Source organism: Symphalangus syndactylus, chromosome 7 (genome assembly GCF_028878055.3).
Source record: "Symphalangus syndactylus isolate Jambi chromosome 7, NHGRI_mSymSyn1-v2.1_pri, whole genome shotgun sequence".
Taxonomy (NCBI): domain Eukaryota; kingdom Metazoa; phylum Chordata; class Mammalia; order Primates; family Hylobatidae; genus Symphalangus; species Symphalangus syndactylus.
The window spans coordinates 96,748,010-96,774,448 of NC_072429.2; the positions used below are offsets into that span (position 1 = coordinate 96,748,010).

Sequence of the window (26,439 nt, forward strand, 5' to 3'; positions counted from 1 at the left end):
TGAAATTTTAATATAACTGATATTCCTGTGTGTCTGTCCACAAAAGTATGAAGTTTTACATATCATTTTCAATGATTTGAAAAGTCTACAATGTACTTTTGTCCTTAATAAAGCCAGGAAGCACAAGCTAAGACATCACCTGTTTTTTGCTTTTAATCAGAGTAATATTAATGTAACACTCCTTGTCATGCTGATCAGAAAATATCACTGATTACTTAATGGAGAAATATATAATAAATGCAATTTTATGATAAAATCAAAACATAAGTATGTGGAAGAAAAATGATAGAAGGAGTCCTTGGAGGTGAAAAGATTTATGAATTACTGTCTGAGATATTTTCAGCTATAAAAATCACAGTATCAGGCCAGACTACGTGGCTCACGCCTGTAATCCCAGCACTTTGGGAGGCCGAGGCAGAAGGATCACTTGAGCCCAGGAGTTCAAAACTAGCCTGGGCAAGATGGCAAAACTCCATCTCTATTAAAAATACAAAAACTTAGCCAGGTGAGGTGGCCCGTGCCTGTAGTCCCAGCTACTCAGGATGCTGAGGTGGGAGAATCACCTGAGCCCGGAAAGTCGAGGCTGAGGTGAGCTGTGATCATGCCACTGCACTCCAGCCTGGGCAACAGGAGTGAAACCCTGTCTCAAAAATAATAATAATAATAATATATATTTTTTTGAGACGGAGTCTCACTCTTTGCCCAGGCTGGAGTGCAGTGGCGCGATCTCAGCTCACTGCAAGCTCTGCCTCCTGGGTTCATGCCATTCTCCTGCCTCAGGCTCGCCAGTAGCTGGGACTACAGGCGTCCGCCACCATGCCCGGCTAATTTTTTTTGTATTTTTAGTAGAGACGGGGTTTCACCGTGTTATTCAGGATGGTCTCGATCTTCTGACCTCGTGATCTGCCTGCCTTGGCCTCCCAAAGTACTGGGATTACAGGCGTGAGCCACTGTGCCTGGCCAAATTTTAATCACAGTATCAGTTATGACCTGGTATTAAGCTAGTCATCAAATAAGACTAAAGGAATAAGACAGGACAGGTAATTGTTGAGAAAGCAGTCAGGAAAAGGGGAGGTGGTATAAGTGTGTGTATTAGTTTGGAGACTTGTAAGCAACAGAAACAAAGTAGCTCAACTAAGCAGAAAAGAAATTTACTTTGTAGTTCAACAGGCACAGTGGCTCATGCCTGTAATCCTAGCACTTTGAGAGGCCTAGGAGGGAGGATCACATGAGCTCAGGAGTAGTTTGAGACCAGCCTGGGCAACATGGTGAAACCTCATCTCTACAAAAAAAAATACAAAAGTTAGCCAGGCGTGATGGCATGCCTATAGTCTTAGCTACTTGGGAGGCTGAAGTGGGAGGATGGCTTGAGCCTGGGAGGTGGAGGTTGAGTGAGCCGAGATTGTGCCACTGTGCTCCAGCCTGGGTGACAGAGCCAGATCCTATTTCAAAAACAAAAACAGACAAAACCAAAACCAAAACAAACAAACAAAAAAAAACCACAAATGAACAAGAAGCCAGATCTGCATAGACAGGTCATGAGAGAAGCAGCACAAGTTATTGGTCACCGATTCAGAGCACATCATGCAAACTGCAGGGTGGCACCTCAGTCTTACCTTGTCTAGTACTATAATTGAGTATTTTTTTTTTTTGACAGTCTCACTATGTCACCCAGGCTGGAGTGCAGTGGCGTGATCTCGGCTCACTGCAACCTCTGCCTCCCAGGTTCAAGCAATTCTACTGCCTCAGCCTCCCGAGTAGCTGGAATTACAGACATGTACCACCACTCCCGGCTAATTTTTGTATTTTTAGTAGAGATGGGGTCTCGCCATGTTGGCCAGGCTAGTCTCGAACTCCTGGCCTCAAGTGATCTGCCTGCCTCAACCTCCCAAAGTACTGGGATTATAGTCATGAGCCACGACACCTGGCCAATTTTTTTTTTTTTTTTTTTGAGATGGAGTTTCACTCTTATTACCCCGGCTGGAGTGCAATGGCGCGATCTTGGCTCACTGCAACCTCCACCTTCCGGGTTCAAGCGATTATCCTGCCTCAGCCTCCTGAGTAGCTGGGATTACACGTGTGCAGCACCACGCTCAGCTAATTTTTTGTATTGTTAGTAGAGACGGGGTTTCACCACGTTAGGCGGGCTGGTCTCCAACTTCTGACCTCTGGTGATTCACCTGCCTCTGCCTCCCAAAGTGCTGGGATTACAGGTGTGAGCCACCGCGCCTGGCCCTGGCCAAATGTTCAATGTGCCATTCCACCATTGTATATGTCTGGCTGCTTCTGGATGATGAAGTAAATGGAAAGACCAGTAAATCACAGACATTAACCTATTACCTTACTTGTCTCACAATACCTTACTCACAATAAAATGAGTTCCTTGATAAGATACAGTACAGTCGTCCATCAGTATCTGTGGGGGATTGGTTCCAAGGCCCCCTCCCCTGGGATACCAAAACCATGAATGCACAAGCCCCTTACATAAAATGGTGTGGTATTTGTATATATTTTATGCACACCTTCCTGTGTACTTTAAATCATCTCTAGATTACTTATAATACCTAATTAACGTAAATGCTATCCAAATGGTTGTTATACTGTATTGTTATTTGTATTTTTTATTGTTGTATTGTTATTTTTATTGTTTTTTTTTTCTGAATTATTTTGATCCACAGTTGGTTGAATCGGTAGATGTGGAGCCTGCAAATATGAAGCGCCAACTGTACTGAATGTACCACCTTGGTGGTATGCACACTATTGGGTGATGCTGGCAGAGGCATGATAGGCAGGAAAAGCAAATCTAATGCAGTATCCATTACAGTAAAGATCATCTGCTGTCCTCTCAAAGTATGGTACCATTTCAGCCTCTTGCTGCTGCTGGGAAATTAGGCACTCAGCCAGGTAAACCTTGGTAAGAGGAAGAGCATGGTGTTGAGCCCAGAATTATGGTTGTTCACCTAATTATAAAATGCTCCCTCTGAAGAAAATAGAAGATACCATGGCTCGGCTGACAAATTACCCTTAAGGAAAAGTGAGAGATCCCAGGGAACTCCTAAAAGATAATTGATGGGGAAAAGGGAGGAACTTAACTGGGCTCAATAAGCCCTGGTTTAACATGAAAGTATTAAGATTCAGAGAATTTTAAATTACATATTGATATTTAATCTGTGAGGTTATTGCATTTCTCTTTTGGGAAGAATGGAGTTTTTAGAAATTTCACTATCTAATAAAATAAAATTAAATGTGATTTTAGTTTTAAAATGCACCATCAGAAGTAGAAGCCTGCTGTGAACTGAATTGTGTCTCCCCGCCCACAACCCGAATTCATATATTGGAGTCCTAACACCAATGTGACTGGGTTTTTAGGAGGTAACTAAGGTTAAATGAGGTCATAAGGGTCCGACCCTAAGTCAATAGGATTGTGGCCTAATAAGTGTAAGAGAATAAGTATAAGAAAGAGAGAGGCCAGGCGTGGTGGCTCATGCTTGTAATCCCAGCACTTTGGGAGGCTGAGGCAGGTAGATCACCTGAGGTCAGAAGTTCAAGACCAGCCTGGCCAACATGGTGAAACGCTGTCTCTACTAAAAATACAAAAATTAGCGGGGCATGGTGGCCCACACCTGTAATCCCAGCCACTCGGGAAGCTGAGGCAAGAGAATCACTTGAACCCTGGAGGTGAAGGTTGCAGTGAGCCGAGATCGTGCCACTGCACTCCAGCCTGGGTAACAGAGGGAGACTCTGTCTCAGAAAAAAAAAAAAAAAGGTCTTTCATGTGAGAACAGAGCCAGAAGGTGGCTGTCTGCAAAGCCAGGAAAAGGGGCCTCATCAGGAACTGAATTGACCCCCATCTTGATCTTGGACTTCCCAGCCTCCAGAACTGTGAGAAATAAACTTCTGTTGTTTAAGCCACCCACTATGGAATTTAGTTATGGAAGTCCAAGCTGACTAATACAGGGCCTTTTGTAAGCATTTACATAAGACACAAATACTCCCCAAATCTAGACTCGCTCTGAAAGGTCCATCTAATTCCTTTCCCCTAAACTCCTTGTGCCAATCCTGTAATCTTTTCCTTCCACATCTCTAACCATACGGCCAAATCATTAGCCACTTTCAACATATTTCTCTTTCCTTGAGGCACAATAACCCGTGGTGGAAGGCTAGAAGGTAGAATCATTGTACATACTGGTATTGTTATGAAGGACACTTCTTCAAAGGTACCCAGTCTCCCTGCATTCAAAGGGATTAGTGATTCAATTGCTGGGTGGCCAAGACTTTCTCAGGCCTGAATTACAGGGGAGAGAGGGAGAGGAAGACAGGGAAAGTAAAAAAAGGAGAGGAACAGGAGGAGTAGAAAGAAGGAGAGAGGGAGGAAGGGAAGAAAAAAAAGAAGGAAGGGAGGGACTTCTAAACATATCGTAAAGTCCAGGGCTGTGTATCCAATGACGCATATAGACAAATATGGCAAATTTTAGGCAATTTGAGCATCAAAGTAAATAATTATGGTGTTGTAATCCCAGCTTTTAGAGGTCAAGGCAGGAGAATCACTTGAGGCCAAGAATTTGAGACCAGCCTGGGTAACATAGCAAGACCCCATCTCTATTAAAAATTTTTTTTTAATTACCCAGGCATGGTGGCACATTCCTACAGTCCTAGATACTCAGGAGGCTGAGGCTGGAGGATTGCTTGAGCTCAGGAGCTTACAGCTGCAGCGAGCTATGATTGCACCACTGCACCCCAGCCTGGGTGACAGAGTGAGACTCTGTCTCAGATATTTTAAAATGATGTTATTATGGGCTGAATTATCTTCTTGGACACTTATATGCTGAAATCCTAACCCCCAGAACCTATGAATGTGACTGTACAGTATTTGGAAATATAGCCTTTAAATGGGTAATTAAGGTAAAATAAGGTTATATGGGCCCTAATCCAATATGACTGGTGTCCTTATAAGAGGGGGAGATTAGGACACAGACAAGCACAAGGGGGATCAAGTGAAGACATGGAGAAGATGGCCACCTACCAGCCAAGAAGAGAAGCCCTCAGAAGAAACCAGTTCTGCTGACATCTTGATCTTTGTCTTCTAATCTCAAGAACTATGAGGAAATACATGTCTGTACTTCAAGCCATCCAGTCTGTGGTACTTTGTTATAGCACCCCTAGCAAACTATCACAGATGGTAACATACTACATTGGATAGTGTGAGACTTCATGAGTGCTCACTGATGTAAGTGAATAAATGCGGGGCAGGAAAAGCACTTCCTTACTTCATAGTAGAATGGCAGCTAATCAATATAGAAGGAATAATGTAATTAGAAAATCACAGGCACAGTGTCTCATGCCTGTAATCCCTTGAGGAGGCAGAGGGAGGAGGATCCCCTCAGATAAGGAGTTCAAGACCAGCCTGGGCAACATGGCAACACTCCCGTCTCTACAAAAAAAATTTATTTTGGATGGAATCTTTCTCTGTCACCCAGGCTGGAGGGCAGGCTCGGCTCACTGCAAACTCCACTTCCCGGGTTCAAGAGATTCTCCTGCCTTAGCCTCCCAAAGTGCTGGGATTACAGGCATGAGCTACCGCGCCCGGCCTCTTTCTCTCTAAAAAAAGGCCTGGCCAGGCGCGATGGCTCATGCCTGTAATCCCAGCACTTTGGGAGGCTGATGCAGGCAGATCACCTGAGGTTGGGAGTTCGAGACCAGCCTTACCAACATGGAGAAACTCCATCTCTACTAAAAATACAAGATTAGCAGGATGTGGTAGCGCATGCATGTAATCCCAGCTACTCAGGAGGCTGAGGCAGGAGAATTGCTTGAACCCAGGAGGTGGAGGTTGTGGTGAGCTGAGATTGTGCCATTGCACTCCAGCCTGGGCAACAAGAGTGAAACTGTGTCTCAAAAAAAAAAAAAAAAAAAGCCTGTTCTCAGCGGGTGCGGTGGCTGACACCTGTAATCCCAGCGCTTTGGGAGTCCCACGCGGGCAGATCACCTGAGATCAGGAGTTCAAGACCAGCCTGGCCAACATGGTGAAATGCCGTCTCTACTAAAAAATACAAAAAATAGCCAGACGTGGTGGCACATGCCTGTAATCCCAGCTACTCAGGAGGCTGAAGCAGGGAGAGTTGCTTGAACCAGGGAGGTGGAGGTTGCAGTGAGCTGAGATCTCGCCACTACACTCCAGTCTTGGCGACACAGTGAGACTCCATCTCCGGGAAAAAAAAAAAAAAAAAAAAAGGCCGAGCGCAGTGGCTCACGCCTGTAATCCTAGCACTTTGGGAGGCCAAAGCGGGTGGATCACCTGAGGTCAGGAGTTCGAAACCAGCCTGACCAATATGGTGAAACACCGTCTTTACTAAAATTACAAAAATTAGCTGGGCGCGGTGGCAGGCGCCTGCAATCCCAGCTGCTTCAGAGGCTGAGGCTGGAGAATCGCTTGAACCCAGGAGGCGGAGGTTGCAGTGAGCGGAGATTGCGCCAGTGCACTCCAGCCTGGGCAACAGAGAGAGACTCGGTTTCAAAAAAAAAAAAGATCTATTCTCTTAATAAGTGTCAAAGTCATGAACGACAAAGCAAGACTGGAGGAACTACTTCAGATTAAAGCAAACTAAAGAGAGACACAACTAAATGCAACGTGCAGTCCTGGATTGGACAATTGGCAAAAAGGGTACATGGAGGGTGGATTAAATCGTACTGTATCAAAGTTAAACTTCCTTGTGGTAATTGTAGTTATGTAAGAAAATAAGACTGTCATCGCACATCTAGTCTACCAATCAATAGCCCGTAGTCCCAAGGCCGCCTCGCCTCCCTGGCTATTTAGTGATGAGTCAGATGATATACCTCCCAGCGCTTCGCCCTCGCCCCCTGACATCCTCCCTATCCCTGCTTTTGGGGCTTTTCCTCTCTGTGCCATATCCTCCACCGTCTCCCCTCCTGTCTCCTGGGCTCTACTCGTCCCTGCCCTCCTCTGCGTCCTGGCCCTCCCGCTGTCTTCCGCTTTGCCCTCCCAGGCTCCTTCCACCTCCTGCCAGCTCCCTTCCTCCTCCAGGTGCGCACCCCCACCACTAGCCCCGCAGCGCGCTTGCGCTCTACGCCCAAGGGAGCCGGGCTGCAGAGCTGGAGAAACTTCCGCGGCTACGGGTGCGGTTGCCTTCGGATCCCGGCTCGGGGCCGACACCCGCGCGGGGCTGAGACAGGTGTCTGCGCTCCCCGCGATGGGCTGCTCCAGCAGCGCCCTCAACAAGGCCGGCGACAGCAGCAGGTTCCCCAGCGGTGAGCAGGGGACCGGCGCCGCCCGCGCCCGGGCTGGGGACTCGGGTGGGCTAACTCCCCGGGAGGTCCAAAGGGTGTGCCCCTTGGCCACCCCGCCTGGCAGGAGCCGGGCCTCGCCCCGGAGGATGCGAGCAGAACCCGGGACAAAGCGCGATTTCCTCCCGAATCTGGAGCTGCGCTGCTGTGACCGCGGGTGCGGCGGCCCTGGTGCGCTCCGCGGCGCTAGCTGCCAGACGCGCGGGGCCCGAGGCCGGGCGCTGGACTCACCTTGTCCGCTGATGGGATCTCGGGGAGTTGGTGTTGAAGCCCTAAGGCGGTTAGCCTCGGCATTGCCTTAAACACAGGAGAAATGTCCTATCAAGGCCTTCTCCCAAGGCTGGGGGCCGTGGCTGACGCCTGCAATCCCAGCACTTGGGAGGCTGAGGCGGGACGATCTCTTGAGACCAGAAGTTCGAGAAAATCCTGGGTAACAAAGCGAGATCTTCCGCTCCCCCGTCTCTACTAAAACAACAACAAAAAAGACTTTTCCCCATTTACCCTCCCATTAGCGTTTCAGCATCAAAGATAGCAAAAGATGCGGAGAATCCAGAGGAGCATTCACTCCATCAAATGGGTCCCTGCACTCTGAATAGGTCAGACACACTTTCCCCTATCTTTGGCTTAAGTATCAATTGAGAAGTATGTGTGATCAAAAGTGGTCATCACTGACTCTTGCTGAAGAAACTGAACAAGAAACTTGCTGAGCATCTGCTATATAATACCCCGGTGCTTGGCTAGATGCTGGAGATACAAGTGATCCTGTTTGTGGAGATTGAGGGTGGAGGAGACAGAAAAGAAACACGTGAAACAATTGGCTAAGATCGTTTCTGACAGTGATAAGTACTGTGAAAAGTGTAAACGCAGATACACGAATTAGAGAATGACAGGGTTTTACAGCCGACTCACTTTTCTTAGATTTTGTATGGCTAACATTTTGGACAATGTTATGGAGGTTAAGCAAACTCCATCAAGCTAGTTTACAGTCTTCTGCAAGGCGAACTTTAGCGGGGATTTTGTACTGGAGTAAATTCCTTTTCACAGGTTTTCTCTTAGCACCTTGTGTTATTGCAGTAACAGCAATGTCTTCCTCTCTGATGTTGGTGGTAGAGCGCACCAGAAGGTCATGAATGCTTTTCAAAGTTCAGCCGCTGTGTCCTAGTCAGAAATATGTTGTGTTGCTGTTATTTTTGTGGTGTGTGAGAGTTTATTTCTAGTTTCCATAGATAACAGAAAGCAATGACAAGTCAGGAAGTAAACAAAAAAATTAAAAACATTATAAAAGTGATTCCAAACCCCTTCTCACTGACAACAATGTGAAAAGATGGAAAAATTCATTTCTAATGCACAGTGCTCACTAACTATTCTCCTAAAGAGCCCAGAGCTTCCATACCCCCAAGGAGAGGACAGAGCAAGGAGTTTCTGCAATGTTTTGTGTTTTATGTTATGAAATTAAGTAGAGTTTTGCATTCTGTACTATGATACATTTTTGTGGGTTTCAATATGAAAAGCTGAGGGAAAACGGATGCTTCAGGAAGATACATTTTATTATTCTGACTTCTCTTACCCGGTGCTGTGCTTCAGTTATCCTAGGAGTAGCATCCTGGTTTAACAAGCAGAGTACTGAGTCACCATTACATAGTTTTAAACTGATTAAAACATGTATTTCAGGGAATGTAACTCTTGGGGCAAAAGTATTCAATAGGTGGAATGCAATTTTTAATCCTCTCAGGAAATAATGAATAACTTTGTCTTTAAAAATATTTTATCATCCATATTGATAACTATTCCACGTGAGTTACACTCTTCCATTTTTTATTCTTGCTTTCATTGCTGTTCTGAGTTTTCATAGATGTTGTTGTGGAAGAGATGTTAAAATGCCTGACGACCAGTTCTAGCCTTGAGAAAATTAACCTAATATGCGGCATAAATTGCTCAACACACACGTTGAATCAATCAACAGGTCTATTTGCTTCTAACCCTCGATCAAACAATACTCTCTTGTAATTAGATACTATTCTGTGTTCGTCAGCATTTCAGCTTCATGATCTTAGGCCCGATAAATAATTCATTCCTGTTTCTGCAGCTTGAAACTTCTTTAAATCCTATATACAACCCCAAGCTTGTGTGTACATACTTTTAGACAAAAACAGTCCGAGTTTATTACATGTCTGGTACATGCATTTATTCACTGTACTCTCAGTGCCTAACAATGCTTGGCATATAATAGGTCCTCAGTAATTATTTGTTGAATGAATTACTTCATTTAATCCTTATAACAATGTTATGACTAAATATTATGGTTGTCCTGTTTTTACAGATAAGAGCAAATAATTTACCCAAGGTCACAGGGCTTCTAAGAATCAGAGCTGGGCTTTGAACTCATATGCTTTGTTGGGCACAGTGGCTCATGCCTATAATCCCAATGGCTTTGGAGGCTGATGTGAGAGGATTGCTTGAGGCCAGGAGTTCAAAACCAGTCTGGGAAACATAGTAAGACCCTGTATGTAAAAATTTTTTTTTGAAAAATTAAAACATGTATTTCAGGGAATGTAGCCCTTGGTGGTACAGGCCAGTAGTCCCAGCTACTCAGGAGGCTGAGGTGAGAGGAGTGCTTGAGCCCAAGAGTTCAAGGCTGCAGTGAACTATGATTGAGCCACTGCACTTCAGTCTGAGCAATAGAATGAGACTCAATTAAAAAAAAAATGAACCTATATGTTTAAACCAACTTCTGCTAACTAGATTTAAATCTTTTTTTTGCCTCAGATCACTCTGGATCCCCATTATGTGTGTGGTCACCCACTATAAAAACAATGAAATCAATACAATAAACACATTATACTATATATCTTTTTTTTTTTTTTTTTTAAGATGGCGTTTCACTCTTGTTGCCCAGGCTGGAGTGCAATGGCGTGATCTCAGCTCACTGCAACCTCAGCCTCCCAGGTTCAAGCGATTCTACTGCCTCAGCCTCCTGAGTAGCTGAGATTACAGGCATGCGCCACCACACCCGGCTAATTTTGTATTTTTAGTAGAGATCAGGTTTCTCCATGTTGTTCAGGCTGGTCTCGAACTCCCGACCTCAGGTGATCCACCCGCTTCAGCCTTTCAAAGTACTGGGATTACAAGAGTGAGCCACCGTGCCAGGCCTATACTATATATATTTTTTAGGGATAGAATAATCCCTTATTATGATTCTAAATATTAGTCTAATCCCTAAATAAGATATATAGTATAATATGTTATACAAATATTATATATTTTATTTTTTATTAAAAAAATTGAGACAGGGTCTTGCTATGTTGCCCAGGCTGGTCTTGAACTTCTGAGCTCAAGTGATTCTCCCACCTCGGCCTCCCAAAGTGCTGGGATCACAGGTATGAGTCACTGTGCCCAGCCTATGTTATAAGTTTAAATCAGACAGCAGCTACTAGTAGGTAGACATTAGGTTGCACAGGAATAATCTATTCTACTGATTATGTGGGGACATTTGCCCTGACCCATTAGACATTGAATCTCATAGAGCTTCTTCCTATCACCTCCCAAGATGACTGACCAGATAGGTGTGTGTGTTGGGGAGAACAGAGGTGAAGACTGTGATTGTAAATAATTATTCGGTGCTCCTCAAAGCGTAGAACAGTGCCTAATATGTGGTAGTCACATCGATTTTTATAACGTGCCCTGAAATGTGTGAGGAAAGAGACTTTTCTTTCCAAAGTATAATTAGACAGATTGAGTTTGGAATTTCTTGTGTTTGTGGAAGCAAGTTTTAAATATTAGGACAATTTCTGTTCTTTTGAGTGTCCTGAGGATCCGATGCAATCTGAACACAAAGGTTTTATTGACTCCACAGACCTTAATGTGCCTGAAGGTGTCTAGACGTTCACATCCAAATCCTCCTCCCAGTGTTTCTAGCCCTCTGCTAACATGGATAATCACTGCTCGATTCTTTCCTAATATAAATGGGATCTGTTTTGGCAGACTTCTTTCCAAGGTGTTACAGCCCAAGCACCAAACATGGACAAGGTAAATAGGTGGTAATTATTGACAAGTTCATTGCTAGGTTAATGTGTACATTTCCACTGACAGCTGTAATAATTTGTTTGTTCTAACCTGAACTTTCACTAGCTGCTTGCTGTCCATGCTGCCTAGGCAATCAGATGAAGCTTGAATTTCACACAGTTATGTGAATTGTTCTTTGTACTGCAGTCATACCTTCAGTTTTCACCCAGTATTTCACACTGTGACATCTAGTTAGGTCATCTGGTCCTAACTAGACAAAAGTTTTTTCCTTTTGAATTGAAGAAGAAACATCATTAACATTAAATTTAATTTGTATAGGCTTTTCTTGCATATAGAAATTATATAAATGGGATTTTTTTTCTTTCAAATGTGTGCCTTTGTGTCCTTTCTGGAGCCTGGCACTTAAATAGCATTCGGTATGTCTTTGTGGTAGGCCTGGCGATTGCATACAGCTAATTGAAATGGAATAAAAAAACTACATACATCGTTCAAAAATGTGAAAATATTTGGAAAAGGCAGTCCTGAAAAGTACACCTTCCACCCCCTCCTCATCATCTATTTAGTTCGAATCACACCCATGAATGAACACTTATTATTTTAGGGTTTTTTTTGATATATTCTTTCAAAGTTTCTTTATGCATTGCAAATATTATTTCCTTCTCTCATCTTTATTTATAAAATGTAGTGTACTATACCCACTGTTCCTTACTTTGTTTTTTTCACCTATCACTGTGGAGATTTTTCCATACTGATATGCAGAGAACTTCTTTATCCTTTTTTATACCTGCATAATAATCTGTTCCTTGATTTATTTAACCAGTCCGCCTATTGAGGGACATTTAATTTGTTTGCAGTCTTTTCCTGTTGCAGACAAGACTACCATGAATTCCTTTGTGCCTACATCATTTTAAATGTGTGCAAGTATATCTGTAGGACAGTTTCCCAGGAGTGGCATTACTAGGTCAAAGGGTGTACGCACTGATAATTTTGATAGATAACTGCCTAAATGTGTTCTGTAAGAGTTGAAGTAGTTTACACAGTCATCAACAATAAAGTAAATCTTTTTCTAAAATGGAAAACTTTCAGACATTTGTGCAGCCACATCGAAACATACACGTGGGACAGAAGTAAGGAGACAAGGTAGGGAGCACGCACTTGGTTTCAGGTGCTTTAGTTTGTGATCTCATTTAATCCTTGCAGCCTTAAAATGCAAACATTAGTTGCACCAAATACAGCTAGAAAACGGAAGCTTAGTGCAGATAAGTCACTTGCCCTGGTCTCAGAGCTAGTAGGTCTAGTAAGCCTACTTAGTACATGGATGGATGGACCTGGGGCACATGGCTAATGTATGTGACTCCAAAGCCCCTGTTCTTTTCACAACTTCCAGTTCCATCTGGGATCTGGTCCTAGTTCTGCAAGAAACTTGTAGTGTGGCCTTACACATAGAACACACGCAATCAGCTGAGTGTGGACACTCGAGCCTGTAATCCCAGCTACTTGGGAGGCTGAAGTGGGAGAATCACGGGGTCAAGCACCACTATACTCCAGCCTGGGCAACACAGTGAGACTTCTCTCTAAAGCAAAGAAAAAAGAGGCCCGGCGCAGTGGCTCACACCTGTAATCCCAGCACTTTGGGAGGCCAAGGTGGGCAGATCACCTGAGGTCAGGAGTTCGAGACCAGCCTGACCAACATGGAGAAACCCCATCTCTACTAAAAATACAAAAAATTAGCCAGGTGTGGTGGCTAATTTTTTACAGGTATGCGCATGCCTGTAATCCCAGCTACTCAGGAGGCTGAGGCAGGAGAATCGCTTGAACCCAGGAGGTGGAGGTTACAGTGAGCCGAGATTGCGCCATTACACTCCAGCCTGGGCAACAAGAGTGAAACTCCATCTCAAAAAAAAAAAAAGAAAAAAAAAAGAAGGAAAGAAAAGAAAAAGGGCAAGCAATAGTAACTGTTGAGTAGTTGGATGGGCGAATGGGTGATTGACAGAGATGGGGATTCAGGGAGGTAAGAGTATTACTCAGAAAAGAAGAGGAGGAATCAGAACCTAATGAATACCAGAAACTGAAAGGTAATATTGCCCAAGATGGGCTTGGGAAGAGAGTGTTGGGTTGTGAAGAGAGCCTCCTAGCTATGCAGGAAAAGGTTAACACTGTAAAACAACGCTTGATTGTCTACCATTAAATCATGCTTCTGGGCTGAGGGCAGTGGCTCACGCCTGTAATCCCAGCACTTTGGGAGGCCGAGCTGGGTGGATCACCTGAGATCAGGAGTTCAAGACCAGCCTGGCCAACATGGTGAAATCCCATCTCTACTAAAAATACAAAAATTTGCTGGATATGGTTGCAGCTGGTGGTAGCTAGGACCTGTAATCCCAGCTACTGGGGAAGCTGAGGCAGGTGAATCTCTTGAGCCTGGGAGGCAGAGGTTACAGTGGGCAGAGATCATGCCATTGCACTCCAGCTTGGGTGACAAGAGCAAAAATCCCTCTCAAAAAAAAAAAAATCCTGCTTCTGTAAGGTGGCCCCACATCCAGCTCATGTGTACAGTTTCACTTCTATGTTAATGTTTTTACAATATCAAGTTGAAAGAAACCCTGAATACGTGTGGGGGTTAATGAAAGTCTCACCAAAGCTGATAAAAACTTGACTAAGCAGGCCAGGCGTGGTGGCTCAAGCCTGTAATCCCAGCACTTTGGGAGGCCGAGGCAGGAGGATCACGAGGTCAGGAGATCGAGACCATCCTGGCTAACACGGTGAAACCCCATCTCTACTAAAAATACAAAAAAATTAGCCGGGGGTGGTGGCAGGCTCCTGTAGTCCCAGCTATTCAGGAGGCTGAGACAGAAGAATGGCATGAACCTGGGAGGCGGAGCTTGCAGTGAGCCGAGATCGCGCCACTGCACTCCAGCTTGGGCAATAGAGCAAGATTCCGTCTCAAAAAAAAAAAAAAACACACACACAAAAAAAACTTGACAAGGCTTCTAATCCTAGAGTGTATAAGTGTGAGAAGTACTAGGTAATTTTTTTTCTTTTTTAGAGACAGGATCTTGCTCTGTTGCCCAGGCTGGAGTGCAATGGTGCAATCATAGCTCACTGCAGCTTGGACTCCTGGGCCCAAATTATCCTTCCACCTCAGCCTCCTAAGGTGCTGGGATTACAGCCATGAGCCACTGTTCCCCACCGTAATTTTTTTTTAAAGCAAAATGCCAGACTATAGCTCTCCAGGTGTGTTTATGTCTTGAAAGTACTGTAATGACCTCAGAAGTTTCTTCACCCATCTCAGGGCTATTGCTGTTGTTCACAGTCCTTGAACCACTTCTTGGGAATTGCCTTTGGGCTCTCAAGTTCATTCATTGTATATAATCAAGGGTGTCTGAGCTTTGTCCTTTAAGGTTGAAGATTGAAAAAAACAACAATCCACATTGTTTTTATTTTATTTTTTAAGGTTTTTTTTTTTTTTTTTTTGGTAGAGACTGGTTCTCACTATGCTGCCCAGGCTGGTCTCAAACTCCTGGCCTCAAGCAACCCTAATACCTCAGTCAGCCTCTCAAAGTGCTAGGATTACAGGCATGAACTACCATGCCCAGCCCCACATGGTTTTTAGCAGCTAAACCCTCTTATGAAGGTGGGTGAAATAAGACAGGCAATGCTGGTGTGCATGATTTAGTATTACCTAAGTTGTTTATATCAGAGTTTCCCAGCCTGTGAGAATGGATTATAGCCATGCCAGCATTTCTCCTAGCCTTTAGGGCAGCCAGGTGGGATCTTGACAGCCTGAGCCATCTGGAAGCAGCTTCCTCCATTTGTTGCAGTGTGATGCACAAATATCATATTCTGTGTATGTCATGACATTGTAAAGATCAGGAAGTGTTGGTGGCTGGGTGCAGTGGCTCATGCCTGTGATCACAGCACTTTGGGAGGCCGAGGCAAGAGGATCACCTGAGGTCAGGAGTTGGAGACCAGCTTGGCCAGCATGGTGAAACCCCATCTCTACTAAAAATACAAAATAAATTAGCTGGGCATGGTGGCGCGTGCTTGTTGTCCCAGCTACTCAGGAGGCTGAGGCAGGAGAATCACTTGAACATGGGAGGTAGAGGTTGCAGTGAACTGAGATTGTGCCACTGCACTGCAGCCTGGGTGACAGAGCAAGACTCCATCTCAAAAAAATAAATAAAATTAAAATTAAAATAAAAAAGGAAGTGTTGGGATGTGCATTCCAGCTGCTCTGTCATTTTCACTAGTAGTTTCTTTTGCTTAGAGATAACATCTGCCTTCAGCCACCCCAGCAAGGACTTTCATTGAAATTTCTCCCTAAAACATTCTCTTTGCTTATTTCTTTTCCTCGCTGTTAATGATAATGATAATGAACCTTCTCTCTCTCTCTTTTTTTTTCTGTAAGGTGATTTTTGTGTGTGTACCTGTTTCTGCCTCTTCCCGTTTTCTCAAAACTCTGATATAAACCACAGTTTCTTTTTTGCTAATTTCCTTTACTTGGTACTTAGTCTACAGGTATAGCACCTGTAGACTAGATGTTATGGGAGGTTCTGGTTACCTGTACACCTTGCATTAATGTGTGGGTATGAATTTCAACATTTCATTTCAACTGAAAGACAGTATAGAGTGCTGATTAAGAATGTGGGCCTGGAGTTAGACTGGGTTCAAATCCTCGTTCAGGATCAGTTATTAGTTGTGTGACTTTGAGCCAGGTACTGACCCTCTCCATGCTGCTTCATCTACAAAATAGGATCAATAATAGTACTTCATAGAGCTGAGGAATAAATAAGTTAATACGTATAATGCACTGAGAATATAGTCTGGGCCAGGAATGGTGACTCATGCCTGTAATCCCAGCACTTTGGGAGACTGAGGCAGGAAGCTTGCTCTTTAGGCCAGGAGTTCGAGATCAGCCTAACCAACATAGTGAGACCCTCTATTTTTTTTTTTTTTTTTTTTTTTTGAGACAGAGTCTTGCTCTGTCGCCCAGGCTGGAGTGCAGTGGCGCAATCTCGGCTCACTGCAAGCTCCGCCTCCCGGGTTCACGCCATTCTCCTGCCTCAGCCTCTCCGAGTAGCTGGGACTACAGGCGCCTGCCACCACGCCCGGCTAATTTTTTGTATTTTTTAGTAGAGACGGGGTTTCACCGTGGTCTCGATCCCCTGACCTCGTGATCCGCCCACCTCAGCCTCCCAAAGTGCTGGGATTACAAGCGTGAGCCACCGCGCCTGGCCTTTTTTTTTTTTTTTTGAGGCAGAGTCTTGCTCTGTCGCCCAGGCTGGAGTGCGGTGCTGTGATCTTGGCTTGCTGCAACCTCCTTCTCCTGGGTTCAAGCGATTCTCCTGCATCAGTGTCCAGAGTAGCTGGGATTACAGACATGTGCCACCATGCCCGGCTAATTTTTGTATATTTAGTAGAGACGGGGTTTCACCATGTTGATCAGGCTGACCTCGAACTCCTGACCTCATGTGATCCACCCGCCTTGGCCTTCCAAAGTGTTGGGATTACAGGTGTGAGCCACCGCACCCAGCTTTTTTTGTTTGTTTAGATCAAGTTCTAGATCCCTGAGTTTGTTGATTTCCTCAGTTTTTAAATTTTTCTTTGTTCTTTTTTTTTTTTTTTTTTTAGAGACAGGGTCTCACTCTGTCACCCAGGCTGGAATGCAGTGGCACAATCACAACTCACTACAGCCTCAACATCCCACCGCAGCCCAGCAGCTGGGACTATGGGGATGCACCACCACACCTGGCTAATTTTTTTTTGTTTTTTGGAGAGTTGACATTTTGCCATGTTGCCCAACCTGGTCCCTAACTCCTGGACTCAAGCAATCCACCTGCCTCAGCCTCCCAAAGTGCTGGGATTATAGGTGTGAGCCACCTCACCTGGCCTTCCTCACTTTTTAAAAAAGTAAATTTATTTAAAGAAAAATGGTGACAAAAATATTAAGTCAATAATAGCACAAATGGTAAAGAAATATTCAAAAATCATAAAAGTGGTATGCGAATGGCCACAGTTTATGGGACAGTTTTTCTAAGGCTACCAGGTCTTCTTATTTAGCTAGATTACTTGCTCTTATATTTTTGCTGCTATAATTTTTTTATCTTTTATTTTAATTTACTTTTTTTTTTTTTGAGACAGGGTCTCACTCTGTCACCCAGGCTGAGGACAGCCTCAACCTCCTGGATTCAAGTGATCCTCCTGCCTCTGCCTCCCGAGTAGCTGAGACTACCGCTGTGAAGCACCGTACCCGGCTAATTTTTTATTTTTTGTAAAGACAAGGTCTCACTATGTTACCCAGGCTGGTCTCAAACTGCGGCCTCAAGTGATCCTCCTGCCTCGGCCTCCCTGCTATAATTTTTAAAAATAAATTTTATTTTAGAATAGTTTATTTACAGAAAAATTATGAAGTTAGTACAGAGAGTTCTCACATATTGCACACTCACTTTTCTCTTTTTAAACATATTAGTGGGATATGTTTGTCACAATTAATGAACCAAGTCTGTTACATGATTACTAAGTAAAGTCCATGCTTTAGTCAGACGTTCTTAGTTTTTCTCTAACGTCCTGTTTCACTTCCAGCGTCCCATCCAGAATCCCACATTGCGTGTAGTCATTATGCCTCCTTCGGCTCCTCTTGGCTAAGAGTTTCTCAGATTGTCCTTGTTTTTGATGACTCTGACAGTTTTGAGGAGCGCTGGTTAGGTATTTTGTGGAAGATTCCTCAACTGGAATTTGTGTGGTATTTTTCTCATGATGACACTGGAGTTACGGGTTTTTGGGAGGAAGACCACAGAGATAAACTGCCCTTCTCATCACATCATCTCAAGGGTACATGTGGTTGACTTGACTTCTTACTGCCCCCTAAACTTCTCTAATATTCCTCCTGGATACTCTGAAGTTTGATGATGGGTGAAAAGGCAGATTTTTGTTTTCTGTTCTAATCTTATTGAAAGCTTCCAGTTTAATTATGTTCATGATTTTTGGTCAAACCTACTTCTTCCTAAGTTGCTGCTTTATGAAGAAGCTCATTCAATTCAGTTTTCAAATGTTTACGCCAGGAGGCTTAATGCTAGCCTCAAAGGTGTATCAGGTTGTGAGTGGACAACCTGTGCTTTGTTACAAGTGGCTTTTCATTCTGGAAAAGAAAATCCCCCCTTTGCTTAATATGATCTATTATTTTCCTAAGCATGGAACTGAAGTCATCTGAATTGCATGTAGGTGCCTAACCTGAGAGAGTGGAAGCAGCAATCAGTCAGTGGAAAGACCTTAGATCTTTCTCCTCCTGGCTCTCCCCAGTGCTCTCTCTGGTGCCAGTGGCTCTCAGGGTGCACAGACCCCCCATGCTTGAGGCCCAAATGTCTGGTGTGAATAGGACTGCTCTGTTGTAAAATTTCAGTCTTCTATCCCAGCCACACAGTTGCTAGCTGCTAACTCCCATCTCAAGCACACTTGCCTTTTTTTTTTTTTTTTGAGACAGGATCTTGCTATGTTGCCCAGGCTAGCCTCCTGGGCTCAAGCGATTCACCCATCCAAAGTGCTGGGATTACAGATGTGAGCCACCGTGCCCAGCCACAGACACCTGCTTTTGACCATTGGCCTTTGTACTCTGTACTCAGACAGAGTGAAACGTAGACACAGTGACCAAGCCTGGCAAGCAGCCACATTGCATTGGTGAGGTGGGTCTGTCCGCCCCTCTTAGAGTGCAAAGCAGAGCAAGTATTAACCTTTTTTGTGAGATGGAGTCTCTCTCTCTGTCACCCAGGCTGGAGTGCAATAGTGCGATCTCGGCTCCCTGCAGCTTCTGCCTCCCGAGTTCAAGCGATTCTCCTACCTCAGCCTCCTGAGTAGCTGGGATTTCAGGTGCCCGCCACCATGCTCAGATAATTTTTGTATTTTTTGTACAGACGGGATTTCACTATGTTGGCCAGGCTGGTCTCGAACTCCTGACCTCAAGTGATTCGCCCATCTTGGCCTCCCAAAGTGCTGGGTTTACAGGCACGAGCCACCGTGCCCAGCCGTATTAACCTTAATTTCAGAAGAGAAATTAGAAGGCCTCTTTTTTTTTTTTTTTTCTCCTGATCTAGCCAAGGCAGAGGCTTAGCAAACCCAGCCAATTCTGTGAAATGAAGGAAGCTTGGGAAAAATCTCCCTCCCCAGCATGGAGCTCACTTAAACCAGCTCAGGCCTTTGATTCATGGCTAAATCAATATCCTTATATTATCTCTCGTGCTGACCATGGCATGTTAGTGTGAGGACAGAGACCACACTAAGATAGGCAGCAACCCCTGTGGAGAATGAAGGACATCCCCATCCAGCAATCCTGTGTATTCATATAGGATTGTTCAATCCAGTTCAGTCTCTCCAAGTAGCTCCTGTATGCCTTCCCTGGTGACTCCATAGGTAACCTAATCATCTGGGGATCTTGTTAAAATACAGAAGAATCTGGTTCAGATTCTGGGGTAGAGCCCAATATTCGGCACTGAAAAAAAAAATTCCCAGGTCATGCTGATGGTGCAGGCTCTGGGACCACAATTTGCTTTTAAAAGCAGCTAAATCTTCAAAGTGGAATCAGACTTCCTTGGGGTTAAGCCTAAGCTGTGACACCCACTAGCTGTGTGCGCCTCTTAGATAAAGATGCTATAATGGCCAGGTATGGTGGCTCATGCCTGTAATCCCAGCACTTTAAAAGGCCAAGGCAGGAAGATCTCTTGAGGCCAGGAGTTTGAGACCAGCCTGGGCAACATAGCGAGGCCCTGTCTCTATTAAAAAAAAAAAAAGATGCTATAATTTCCTCAACTATATAATGGGGATAACAATAGTCCTATCTTATGGAGTTGTTGGAAAGATTGAATGAGATAATCCACACAAAGCTCCAGGCTCAGTGCCCCAATGAATATCAACCACTGTTCCCCTTCTCAGAGAAGCATGGCGGCAAGTCCTGTTTGGGTTGGTGAAGTGTCATTATATATACAGAGAGAGACATCATCTTCCTTCCTGTCTCCTTTTCTTGTTCAGTGAGATGGCTTTGATTTTATAGACTAGACTTCTATGCAAATGTTGGATTCCCTTGTACTAATAATGACCATCCATCAATGAAACTTTTTTTCAGTGATGAATGCTGTCGAAAATTTCTAAAGTGATGTTTTGTGCTATCATGTTTTTGAAATCAGAGTTTATCTTATAGGAATCGAAAAGAAATTAAAGAAAATAAAATTGGAAAAGTATATCTGAAGGAGACAACTCTTTGTCATGGTTTGATGACAGACTTGCCTCTGTAGCTCTTAAAGGTCAGCCTCTCCCCTAAGCAGGCGTCCACATCTCCATGTGAGTTCAACAATTGTTCCAAGAGTACCTTTCTAATTACTAATTATGTTCTTGTTTCTCTTTCTCTCTCTCTCTGTCTCTTTTTCTTTCTGTAGAGATGAGGTCTCACTATGTTGCCCAGGCTCATCTCAAACTCCTGGGCTCAAGCAATCCTCCCACCTCAGCCTCCCAAAGTATTGGGATTACAGGCGTGAGTCACCATGCCTAGCCTATTCTTGTTTCTCTATATTTAAATTTCAACATTAAGTTTATCATCCAACTTCATCGCATTTACTTTGTGATGATCAAAACGAATTCTAGATATGTAAATTCAGGTGCTTTTATTAAAAAAGAAAAGTGGTCTGACTGATTTTTATTTAACCTCAAATAATTTTTTGGTTGATAACTTTATATGTCAGTTACATGGAATATAGCCTAAGTTCAACTTTCTTCAAAATGAGTGCCCTGTTAGCATCTACCAGCTGATGGAATGCATACTTGGGGATTAGCGTTTGTGCCGTGGCACAGAAGACAGTGTTTGTACATGCTTTGATGTCGGAAAAGGGAAAAAACATCAGAATAATGCTGCTCCACAAATGTTGATTGGATGGATGGATGAAGGATAGAATGGAATTGAGGCAAAAGCAAAGTGAGAAAATGAGAAGGAAGATGAGTGGACTACTCCTCTGGAGTTGACTCATGCTACATTCTTGGTTCCAAAACCTCAAAAGCTTCAGGAACCTAGAAATGATGACAGCAAGGAAAAACACCAGGACCCCCTTCCTTACAAATTCGCTCAAAAACCCAGCAGACAGGCCAGTGAAGTCTTTAGGATGTCTGATATGGCATAGTCATAGGAAATATTGACAAGATTTTCTTTTTGTTGGGTAGAAACTTTTCATTTCTGATTAGGGTAATGAACTGAGTTGAAAAGCTTTCACCATAATGTGAATTTCAGGTGTGTTAGCTCTAGTTCTAATCCCTTCTGTAATGTTGCCTAGTATTTAGTTTCTTTGTGTGCCTATCACAACGGTGCTTATGACAAGGGTTCTGTTAGTTCAGCTGTCACAATAAATTTGTGCATGGATCAATTTACAACAGAATCAAGGGAGATAATGAACACCAAAGGATTAGGCTCAGAGCAGTGTATGATTTGATAAAATGTGGAGTTCAGAAAACAGACACATCTTCAAACAGATTCAGACTTGCCTCTGTAGTCTGTCTATAATGCATCTGTCTACAATATTTATTATATAATAACATAGTTTAGGCATAGAATGTCTCCTGTTTGTGGACAAAAATATATCTAATTGCTTTTCAAGTTAGCCTGCTAGAAGAAATGATGTAGTATCTTTTTCTACCTTGAGGAGGTATGGCGAGGATTCACAAAATCATATGGACAGAGTGTATGGAAATACTTAGGTAAGAGGTAATGTATAGCCACCAAGTTGTGCTTAATGAATGGAGTAGCTATTTGAATTTCCTCGAAGACAGTAAACCCTAGGATACCAGGGACCACATTTTCCTCTTTTTTTTTTTTCTTTTCTGAGACAGGGTCTCTGTCTGTTGCCCAGGCTGGAATGCAGTGGCGCAATCATGGCTCACTGCATTCTTGACCTCTGGGGCTTAAGCAATCCTCCCACCTCAGCCTCCTGAGTAGCAGGGACTACAGGTGCATGCCACCATGCCCAGCTAATCCAAATCTTGTTACCTGCTAGAACCCCATGCCCACCCAGACCTTGCCTGTAGTATGCACTTGATGAAAATGTGATGAATGAGTGAAATCAAAGCCAGCAAACAGAATGAAACATTTATTTATATATAATTTATGAATGGCCTTTATTGACACTAATCAAGTTTAGTTAAATCATTGCTAACATTATGAGTACTTTTATTTATGTATTTATTTATTTTGAGATGAAGTTTCGCTCTTGTTGCCCAGGCTGGAGTGCAGTGGCGCAATCTTGGCTCACTGCAATCTCCGCCTCCCGGGTTCAAGTGATTCTCCTGCCTCAGTCTCCCGAGTAGCTGGGATTACAAGCATCCACCACCAGCCTGGCTAATTTTTTGTATTTTTAGTAGAGACATGGTTTCACCATGTTGGCCAGTCTGGTCTCGAACTCCTGACCTCGGGTTATCCACCTGCCTCAGCCTCTCAAAGTGCTGGGATTACAGGGTGAGCCACTGTGCCCGGCCTAGTTTTCCATTATTTATCAATAATCATGTTTTAAACTGTACCCTGATAACAATACAACTTATTGTCAACACTGACAACTTCATAGTGTTTAGGGGACTGTGTATCTCAGCCCTTTAATGTTGCAAGTTAGATTTTCCGTTGCTAATATAGCTATAGTTTATTGACAGGTCACTCCTGGTACTCAAGGGACCTTTGTACAATTAGAAAGAGGCCTTCCCCACCAACAACACATGCACCCTTGCAGATGCACCCAGACTGCAGTTCTGCCCCGTGCAGTGAGAAGCTTGTACAGCTGTGCACTGCGTCCCTATTTAGTGGCTACTTTTTCATGTCAGATACTATGCTGGGCAAATTACACACATTATCCATTCTGTCAATTCTCCTAACAAGTCTGAAAGGCAAACAATATCCACATTTTACAGATAAGGAAACTGAGATCCAGAGAGGTTAGGAACTAAGTGGTCCAGATTGCACAGGTAAGTAAATGGCGGAGTCAGGATTCACACCCAGTGCTAGAACAGTCTCAACGCTCTGCTTTAGGCTAGAGGGAAGGGAGGGAGATCAAACGCATTAAAAATTGAACTTCCTTCAGCAGCACAAGAGTAAGAATAAGCTGAGGGTTATGTAATCTGGAGCCAGAAAGGAAGTTTGTGGTAATTGTAGACTTTATTGTGTTCTCTGAGAGATGGTTCAAAACAACTATTTGTTTTCTAATCTTTTCATTTCTTCTTCTCCTTCTTCTTCTCCTTCTCCTTCTTCTTTTTCTTCTTCTTCTCCCCCTCCCCTATCCTCTCCCCCTCCCTCTCCTTCTCCTTCTTCCTTTGTTGCCCAGGCTGGAGTGCACTGGTGTGATCTCGGCTCACTACAACCTCTGCCTCCCAGGTTTAGGCAATTCTCCAGCCTCAGCCTTCCAAGTAGCTGAGATTACAGGCACTCGCCACCATGGCCAGCTAATTTTTTTATTTTTTTAGAAGAGATGGGGGTTTCACCATGTTGGCCAGGCTGGTCTCGAACTCCTGACCTCAAGTGATTTGCCCGCCTCGGCCTCCCAAAGTGCTGGGATTACAGGCGTGAGCCACCGTGCCCAGCCTAATCTTTCTTCTTTCACAGAAATGTACCAATATTGGAATGAATGAAATCACCTTACTTTTCTGTTTGTGCATCATAATTTCTTTCTCTCTCGCTCTCTCTCTGTCTTTTTTTTTTCTTTTTTCTTGAGACAGGGTCTTGCTCTGTCTCCCAGGCTGGAGTGCAGTGGCACAATCATGGCTCACTGTGATCTGAACCTCCTGGGCTCAAGCTGTCCTCCCATCTTGGCCTCCTGAGTAGCTGGAACTACAGGCCTGCACCACCATACCCAGCTAATTTTTAAATTTTTTGGTAGAGACAGGGTTTCGCCATGTTGTCCAGGCATGGACATTTCTGGGCTCAAGTGATCCACCTGCCTTGGCCTCCCACAGTGCTGGGATTACAAGTGTGAGCCACCACACCCAGACACTGTGCATCTAATTTCACCCTTGTTTGGGCCACTATGGGAGGTATAACAATAGTGACGCTAAGATTGACAAGATTAGTGGGTGCTAGTCTCTGTACTAGTTCTTTCTGAGTATTATCTCATGTAATCCTCATGTCAGTTCCCTGGTTCAGTAATAACACTATTCCCACTTTACAGGTGATGAAACTGAGGCAGAGAGAGGCTAGTAAGCGCAGGAACTGGAGTTATAATCCACTACACTGGCTGGGCGCCGTGGCTTAAGCCTGTCTCTTCTATCACATAGGAAAAAGAACTTCTGAGCTATTCCTTGAGAGTTACTGCCTCTGAAATACAGCCATTTCAAAATTTAGAGTGCAATTAATCAATATAAATTACAAAGTAAATGTGGCCCTGCCCTTCTAGCATGTTCTCTATTTTGTGTGTGTATGGTCATTTTAAAGGTATTATATGTCCTTTGGGCTACCACAAAAAAATATTAAAAGACAATGACATTCTTTTGTAAAGTTTCCCAACTTGGTTGACTATTTTCAGGTTGTGTTTTATAAAAGTATATGCTGTGGACACTTGTCTACTTCCAGTGTACCAGTAAAATTGGGAAAGTTACATAAGAACTGGCTGGGCGCGGTGGCTCATGCCTGTAATCCCAACACTTCAGGAGGTGGAGGTGGGTGGATCACCTGAGGTCAGGAGTTCGAGACCAGCCTGACCAACATGGAGAAACCCCATCTCTACCAAAAATACAAAATTAGCCGGGCGTGGTGGCACATGCCTACAGTCCCAGCTACTCAGGAGGCTGAGGCAGGAGAATCGCTTGAACCTGGGAGGCAGAGATTGCAGTGAGCCAAGATCACACCATTGCACTCCAGCCTGGGCAATAAGAGCAAAACTCCATCTCAAGAAAAAAAAAAAAAGAATGAAAATGGACTGGCCTGGGCAACATAGAGAGACCCTGTTTCTAAGAATATTTAACACTTAGCCTGGCATGGTGGCACATGTCTGTAGTCCCAGCTACTTGGGAAGCTAAGGTGGCAGGATCACTTGAACCTGAGAGGTTGAGTCTGCAGTAAGCTATGGTCATGCCATTGCACTCCAGCCTGGGTGACAGATTGAGACCCTGTCTCAACAACAATAAAAAATGAAAGTGAATGGATATTGTGATCATGGGTATAAATATTCTAGCTATGGCAAAAATTGACGGATCACTTGGACACTTATGACACCATTTGTGGAGAAATCAATTTTCTCAAACTTTCGCAAAGCTTTTTATTGTGGGAGAAAACTTAGACTGATAGCATAATATGTTTTTCAGAATGTAAAATTGTGTGGCTGTGTTTTGGGTGTGTCAGCACATTTTTTTTCTGCACAATTTTTGCTCTAGGAGAATGATGCCTTTCGAATGTACTCACGATTGGCACAGGTGGATGAAAATGGTTTGTCTCATTTAACTGACAATACTAATCACTGTAATAACTATTTTACCAGAAAATATAATTTGGCAGACATATGTGATTAGTACATTAACACATTTCCTGGTTTGTTCCCTAAGGCAATTATCACCAGACCATCCTTTGTGTGATATCTAAATGCATTGTTTTCTCAGGATGAATTTCTTTTTAGACCTGAAAAATCACCTTGATTAAGTCGCCTTACTTGCAATTAATTTGAAGGCTTCATTCATGATGAGGCAGGAGGGGGAGGTGAAAAATAGCCCTCTCCTCAATTCTAATTGAGCCCTAAGTCTCATCAGGTTTTTCTTGAGTTCTGCTTCTCTACTTCCAGCTCTATTCCCTCTCTGCAGGAGGATTCACACCTAGTCTCCGAGGCAGGGTGGGGATGCAGATATTCACACACACACACACACACACCACTACCCTCCTCATTTCCCCTCCTCACAGGAACCTCTATGTAAAACTACCCCTTTCTCAAAATGCAAATTTGTTAATAAGATAGAGAGCTCAGCTCCAGGCTGTTACATATATTTCCAGCCCAGATTTATACGTCCAAGAGCCTCCCAGATTTGCCACCAGGATGTACAATCTACAACCATCTCCAAGATACCATGCCACAGCCTGAGCAATGCATGTGTCTCTCACTGCCCTAAATCCATCTATCCCTCTCC

At 43.8% G+C, this 26,439-nt stretch overlaps 1 protein-coding gene across 2 annotated transcripts in view; it reads left to right on the forward strand.

Annotated features, from left to right (window-relative positions):
• The first annotated feature begins 6,864 nt into the window (after positions 1-6,864).
• ERICH5 (glutamate rich 5) overlaps positions 6,865-26,439 on the forward strand; it is a 29,123-nt gene continuing 9,548 nt past the window's right edge. Inside the window, exon 1 of one of the 2 annotated variants that reach the window (XM_055286862.2) lies at positions 6,865-7,266. In XM_055286862.2, the coding sequence (XP_055142837.1) occupies positions 7,209-7,266 (58 nt within the window). In that variant the 5' untranslated portion in view covers positions 6,865-7,208. The remainder of the gene's footprint in view (positions 7,267-26,439) is intronic. The other variant, XM_055286864.2, reaches the window with a different exon arrangement.